The sequence below is a fragment of the Ixodes scapularis genome, unplaced genomic scaffold, assembly GCF_016920785.2.
Source record: "Ixodes scapularis isolate PalLabHiFi unplaced genomic scaffold, ASM1692078v2 PGA_scaffold5__190_contigs__length_132052651, whole genome shotgun sequence".
NCBI lineage: Eukaryota > Metazoa > Arthropoda > Arachnida > Ixodida > Ixodidae > Ixodes > Ixodes scapularis.
In genome coordinates, this window is record NW_024609880.1 from 15,247,303 (window position 1) to 15,254,664 (window position 7,362).

General features: G+C 47.1%; 1 protein-coding gene across 1 annotated transcript; it reads left to right on the plus strand.

Moving 5' to 3' along the window:
* Nucleotides 1-324: 324 nt before the first annotated feature.
* On the plus strand, nt 325-1,028 carry LOC120846446 (uncharacterized protein K02A2.6-like). Its single transcript, XM_040218210.1, has 2 exons — nt 325-807; nt 980-1,028. The coding sequence occupies exons 1-2, from the start codon at nt 325-327 to the stop codon at nt 986-988; spliced, it is 492 nt and encodes a 163-aa protein (XP_040074144.1). The 3' UTR covers nt 989-1,028.
* Nucleotides 1,029-7,362: the final 6,334 nt, after the last annotated feature.

The window sequence follows — 7,362 nt, forward strand, 5'->3', positions numbered from 1 at the left end:
GAAGTGGCCGACGCTTTATCGCGCCTCCCGCTCCCTGTTCCAGCTGCGGAAGAACAGGAAGAATGCTTGGCTTTATTTGCGGCTACGCCGTTAACTGCGAAAGAGGTGGTACTTGCTACACAGCGCGACCGCGTTTTATCAGCGGTTGCTGACTTTACTTTAAACGGCTGGCCATCGTCAGTCTCCGAGGAACTGAGGCCTTTCTACGTCCGCCGCAACGAACTTTCCCTGGAACAGGGCTGTCTGTCATGGGGCCAGCGGGTTATCGTCCCTTTAACCCTCCAAGAGCAAGTATTGACACTCTTGCATGAAGAACGTCCCGGAATGACGCGGATGAAGATGCTTGCTAGGTCGTTCGTTTGGTGGCCAACTTTGGACGGCGACATTGAAACGAGAGTTCGTCACTGTAAGGTATGCCAAAGTGTTCTGCCAGCAAAACCGCCAGGACCCCTGCAGCCCTGGGCGTATCCAAGTCGCGTATGGCAACGGATACACGTCGACTACGCAACGAAGGAGGGCTTGAACTTTCTTGTGTTGGTGGATGCTTTTTCAAAGTGGATTGAAGTGTTTGTAGTGTCAAGCACGACCACTGAAAAAACTGTGCGGTGCCTCAGCTCTGTTTTTGCAGCCTACGGTTACCCAGAAGAGTTGGTGAGCGACAACGGCCCACAATTCACCGCCGAGGACTTTGGGGTCTACCTGCAGCGGCATGGCATAAAACATACCCGGATACCACCGTATCACGCAGCCTCGAATGGAGCCGCTGAGCGCCTGGTACAAACTACGAAGACTACCCTGTTGAAACAAGTAAGACATGATCAAATCACCGGGGGGAAAAGGACTATTCTGGAACGAGTAAATGATTTTTTGTTGGCGTACAGGAATACACCAAATTCGGTTACTGGGAAGACCCCAGCAGAACTGTTTTTGAACCGTCAACCTCTTACACTGCTTTCACTGATACGACCAAACTTTGCAGGAGACATGAGGACTAAGCAAGAACGCGAAACTGCACTACGAAACGGCCGAAGAGGTCGGGGAAAGTCGTTTATAGCAGGTGACAAAGTACTTGTAAAAACGACTAGAGGCGAGGAAGTGTCCTGGGAAGAAGGGCTGGTAACTCAAGTTGTGAGCCCCACTACATATTTGGTGAATGTGAATAATCGAACACGGTTCATCCATATGGACCATCTCCGTGCAAGTTGGGCTTCTTCGACTGGGTCTGTTTTCCTGAGATCCCAGCTCCAACACCGAGCGCCACAACGGAAGCAGTCCCGGAGGGCAGCCGCGCTGGTCAACTACCCAGGGCGGAATCTCCTGCTCCGAGGTTCCACGCCGCTGAGCTCCCGAGTCAAGGCACCGGCTCGGTTCCATACCCAGAGCAGCTCCTCGAGGTACCTGAGCCCGATGATCGACAGCACACTCAACACAACGCTTCTGCCTCCGAGCCTCCTGCAGCTGCTCAGCAAGATCAAGGCGACGGATCTGCCTCTGCGTCTTCAACAGCAACAACGCTTCGAAGAGGAAGCCGGACCCGGAAAGCACCGGACCGCTACCAATCGTACGAGTTTCGTCGTCAAGCCAAGTAGACTCGACCGTAATGACATGTATGGCGGTTTTAAAGGCGGAAGGAATGTTATATCTGTAAAGGTCGCATATGATTCGCCCAACGTTATTACGTCACTCTTGCTTACGTCTATAAAACAGACTGTCTGGCCGTAATAAAGATTCAGTACGTTCCAGCTACCCGGAGAGCCTGTCTGCCTGCGATGCTGCGATAGAACAGTTCCCAAACAAAGTAAGACACACATATTATGTAAACTGCTACGTTAATGCTACTCAGTAATAAAGGAGTCTGTTTACAGTTCACAAGAGCTAGTTCAACACCCAGAAAAAAAAAGATATAGCTCTGGTGTTTACAGTTCACAAGAGCTAGTTCAACACAAAGATAAAAAACTATAGCCGTGGCAAAATAGAAGAAAACAGATGCAGAAGGAACATCTATATGCTCACAGCATATACTATCAATGCACATAATCATTTATTAAATGAAGAAGAATGTACTCATATCAAGGATTATTTCTAAACTACCTGTATAAAAACAGAGAAGTCAATTTTCTGAGATATGCACCCAAATGTTTCATTGATGCACACGCGTTACTGCCAATATCTATGTCAGACGATGACAGCCTGCCACTGGGGGCAGACTTCGGAGGCGTGGACCGGGGAGCAATGTATGTTTCCGATTCCTGCGATTTCGACCCTCTCGTACCAGCAAGGGAGCGACGTGCCAATGGGCGGCAGAAAGGCCAGATGTCCCAAGTACAGTAAGAACCAAGTTGCCCAGCCTATGTGCACACCTCGCTTTTCCTGGGGCGGCAAAGATAATAAGGACCATAGTTTCTTAATGGGAGGCTATTTCAAACTTGACTTAACACTTCTTCAGCTGTATATCTGAAAACTTCCCACAAGGACGTGGGGCAATCTTGCCGGGACATGACCAAAATCACGCACAAAAACTTGGAAAATGCATTACAAGCAATGAGCTGTTCACACTGCTGTGTCTAAATGTGCGGCTGTTGGACATTGCGTATGAGCAACTCAACGTTTTCGGCCAACGTATTTGGAGCCAGCTGCCGGGGATCGAAATAGGTAAGATCTCTCAGAGCTGATAAAAGTGAATACAACATTTTAAGCGCGCCCGTAAATCAAACCTAGTAGATATTGAAAAAATATTTTCTACTGAGAAGCAGGACATAAAAGCATAAAAATGTTATATATATTAAGACGGAGAGAGGCTGTACAGTTCTTGCAACTAGAACTAACATTTATTGTTTCCCCCCACAGTATGACCACCACCCTTTTCCCGTGGCAAAAACCCATGGTAGAAGGAGCAAATAAACAGATACCAATGTACGGAAAGTGATGGGTGGTCGCAATGCGGGAAGCAACATTAAATGTTGTTGCTAGTTTACAAAAAACTGCCTCCTTCCCTATACGTTTTTCGTTCTTTTCCGTCCCTCTCTTCTTCACCAGCTAGCTCATTCTTCAGAACAGTTTTGCTCATGAACACTGTAGACTAATTAGGGCCACGAAATACAGCCAGTTGCTTGCAGGATCTTAAGCGAACATTGGGTACAACAGGGTTAGGATAGGCATCAGGGGTAAACTTGTGGGCCATCTGAGCAACACCTGGCATGATGTACAGGCTCAGGCTATTTCATATTTTGTGTAAAACGTTTGATAAGTATGCAGCTCATGCACAACAAGGTGTCAGAAAAGATGTGACCAAGTCAAAGAAGTTCCATGTGCGAGTACAAGAGAAACCCACCTAGGCAAGCAGAGTCGAAGTGAAAACAATTGAAGTCAGAAAGACGTCATGTGACATGATTGCAAACATGGTGAATTCTATGGAGCAGTCGTTAAACAGGAACGTCACTACGCCATTTTCCAGATCATGAAACATCCCCGCAAGCCTGCTGCCACTCCTTAGGGTGGTGTGTCAAGTTTGGCGACAAAACTGACATCGGGGGAAAGGGCTGAGCAACACTAAGCATGGCGTACAGGCTGGTGCTATTTGGTCTTTCATCCAGGAAGTCTCATAAAAAAATAGTTGATGAACAGTAGCAACTGCACTAGAAGTTTGCTATGGAAGCATCTAAAGACATGCAGGAAGGTGATAAGGTTGAAATGCACTCATAGAGCAGCAGATTAGGCATATCTCAAACTTTTATCTATGTGCGGCAGAAGCGTATATGAAACTCTTGGCTATGTGCGTTTTCTATTTCCAGGAAGTACTGGTTCACAGCATACAGCCAGTTTGTCTGGTGGATTTGGGGACGACTGTGAAGGTATTGCCGCGTCAGACACCCGTGGTGTGTAGTGGCCAGAATAAGAACAGAATTCCCGTTAGCAACATACACAGGTTTTCACGAAGCTTGATCGAAGCGAGTACTGTGGGCAGACTCTGCAGCCTCCTTGTTCAGCCCCTCAGTGACACTCCAGAGAAGTAGCTGAGGAGAACGGGGTTCGTTGACAGCTGCGGCCTCCTTGTACGTCGGAGGAGCTTCTGCTAATCCCAGGCACGAGTTGAGGAGCCTCTGGACTTCGTCTGCGAAAATAGTGTGATAGTCAGCCTGCAACTAATGTCTCCATAAAACATTTGTGCTTACCATATGGCGCAGGCTTCATGATTTTGCAGAGGACCCACTTGCCCTTCCTGGACTTTCTTCTTTGCATCAGGTTGGAGTTTTCATTATAATAAAGGACGGCAATAGAAGTCCTGTGAAGGCGACATGAATGGGGAGCATAGACTATCTGTAAATGCATGACCTCGGCGTATGGCTCAAGCAAATATCAAAATTCCAGCTTACCGTGCCACCATGCCCTCAAAGCTGGAATATGTGGACTTTGGAGTATATCTCAGCATCAGGCTGTGGAAGGACTCAAGGCGGAAGGTGTGGCCCTCTCCAGACAGCCTTGGGATGTCCTTAAGCAGCTGTTTGGCCATCACGATCTTCTCTAGCGCCATGTATGGCTCAGTCCCTGCACTCAAAAACAGAACCAAATTGAATGGGCAGGGAAGCACCCAATATAGAATTTCTTGCTTTCTCTCAATAGCTCTTTTTTTTAGTCTGCTCACGAGTTGCAGCTGCAACTTTTCGTGTTCAAAATTGTCAACAAGCTGGGTTTAACCTTTCAGTCATTCACATTGGTAGAACTTTGATTTCGCTCAGGAATTTTGTGCGCAGAAAAAGTTTCATTATGCGGAATTGCCTTTTTGTTTAATTTTTTTGTATGTTACATACCGCAGTTTTTTATGTTTGCTTCTTTGTTATGCATTGTTTCATGGATTCAGGATAAGAAGCTTAGCTGACAATTTGATTTGAAAAAATGCCAAAATCCTTTTAAATGAAATCTACGTTACCTTCATGAAGCCACCAGCGGTCCTCGATTGGGCCAAGCGTACCAGCAGGTTACGGTGGGCTAGGGTGCTGGTGAACATCTATGGAATGTAGCATCACTGACACCCATTTTGAAAGCACCAGCATGCCATCATCGTTGCTTGTCTCGGCACACCAGTAGACATGTACACGCAGAGTCTTGACCCGTGCATTCAAGGCACTGTTCCTTTGACCTTGCCCGCCGTGGCCATTTTGCTCCCAATGCCTAGAAATCGGAAAATATCCATGCATTGCGACCTCAATGGCAGCCTACCAAAGGTTTGTAAGCGTAAGTTGGTGTATAGAGTTAGTGAACCGTAGTACGGTAGGCTCGCAATAATTCAACCTCTGATATTTTCATACTTCTGGCAAACTAAAACAAATTTCAAAACTTTGGTTGTCCCGCTATGTTTCTAATGTAGTGATAAGCCGCTTAATTCGAATGGCATTTTCGTGTAATTCATACTTTCTGATCTTGCGATCCCGTTGAGTGCGCTTCTTTCCGAGCACCTGTGCACTGAGAGAGACATCCACGGAGCTTGCTTCCGCGGGTGTTGCTTCTTCGCAGTGGCCCGGTGCTTGGTGAAAAGCGCACTCAACGGGGCTCAAGCAGGGTGCACGTAAGCTATGCAACGGGCATCACGCAGAAATTTATATAGCAACTTGTGTGGATGCTGTGACATGGCGGCATGGCATAGGTCCGTCACAGTGTCTGCGCAACTTGCTATGAAAAATACCGCTTGGTGCAAGCTTTCATCTCTCATGTGTCCCGACCTAATAGTTAGCATTCGACGTCTTCTTGGCCTGGTGAACAAAGTTAATTTTGTTTTGAGTAGTAGTCCTGTGCCGCCTAAACAACATCTATGAGGGATTAATAAGCTTACGTCATACATCTGATAAATGCTTCATGCGTGGCTTTCCTGCTGATGATCAGTTGGCCTATTAGAGGAAAGCATCAAATATCTGCTTCGCATGTGTAGCCATTCATATCGCAAATCATAATCTTATCTTTCATCAATATTTAATTGAATTTCTGATAAGTCACACAAAATTGGTGGCTTCCTGGAGTTTGAAGTAATGATTTTTTTGTTTAACATGAACCTTTTTATATAATTCCGTTCGATGTTCACAAAAACAATGTTAAAATAATGCCTCGCATACCCTAACAGAGCATGTTGCACAAACCTTACGTTAATGAATTAGTGATTCTAACGAAAATAGTATAAAACAAGCATGATAAAAATGCGGAAGAAATATCTACCTCTCTACCCCTGTCACTTGTGATCATAAATTAATATTCTCTTCTATAAAAACTTTTAAAAATCAAAATATTATATTAGTTAAAAGAGCTGGGTTTTATCCGGAATTGTCCCCAGAGTGAACCAACGAATGCTAAAGATCTATTCGAAAACAATGTCACCTTCTGCGATGTGCCAAGCATCAAACCGGTGCTTGACGTCAGAGTACCTGTCTTTCATGAAGGCATTCACCCCAATATGCCGGTCGGTAACGAGCACATGCTCAGAGAGTCCCCTGCTCAGGAGGAATTCTAGCGAACGTTTGAGGCCCTCCATTTCCATATGGCTGCTTGATTTAACTTCTGTAGACTGGAGTGGGAACAAAGCCAGTGGAATACATACAAACTTTTTTGCAGTGTAACAACAGCATTTTCGAATTCGCCAATTTTTACCTGGAGGACCTCGAAGTGCATGAGCTTGTTGACAGGAGTGTCGAGTAACGTGTACGCGCCATATTTGGTAGAGTAGCTGGGGGAGTCGGCGCGCCCATCGCCTGCTAGATGGAGCTGGCTGCTGTTCATGGCTGTCACAAGGGATTTTTGTTCTGCTTCTGAAGTCTGAAACAAAAAAAAAATCTCAAAGTAAGGCTTACTCACTGAACTTGATCATTGCACTGTCAATTTGGTATAGTATGTTGCAGGGTAAGAAGGTAGGCGAGGGAAATGTAGGCGGGAGAGTATGAAGCACACGCAATGCTGGCGAAGGGAGGAGGTCTCCTCCCCTTGCCAGTGTTGCGGCTATTTTTTCCTTTTCCACCTTCCTTTTAGAGCGCAGCTCTTAGGCGCCTGTTTCCGGCTTGAGCGGCGTCGGTGTCGCCGTCGCCGTTGGCGTAACCAAGGTCACCCCAAGGTTACGTGACCCCCAGGACACGTGACCCCCAAGGTCACGTGACCCCCCAAGGTCACGTGACCCTTCTCAAGGTCACCCCAAGGTCACGTGACCCCCGAGGTCACGTGACTCCCCCCAAGGTCACGTGACGCACGTGACCCCCAAGGTCACGTGATCCCTGCCAAGGTCACGTGACCCCCGAGATCACGTGGCCCCCCAGGTCACGTGGCCCCCTCCCCGAGGTCACGTGACCCCCCCCCCCCCCGAGGTCACGTGACCCCCTCCCCCCGAGG

What these genes read in the sequence shown, in the direction of transcription:
- LOC120846446 (XM_040218210.1), top strand. Translation starts at nt 325, where the DNA reads ATGACGCGGATGAAGATGCTTGCTAGGTCGTTCGTTTGGTGGCCAACT.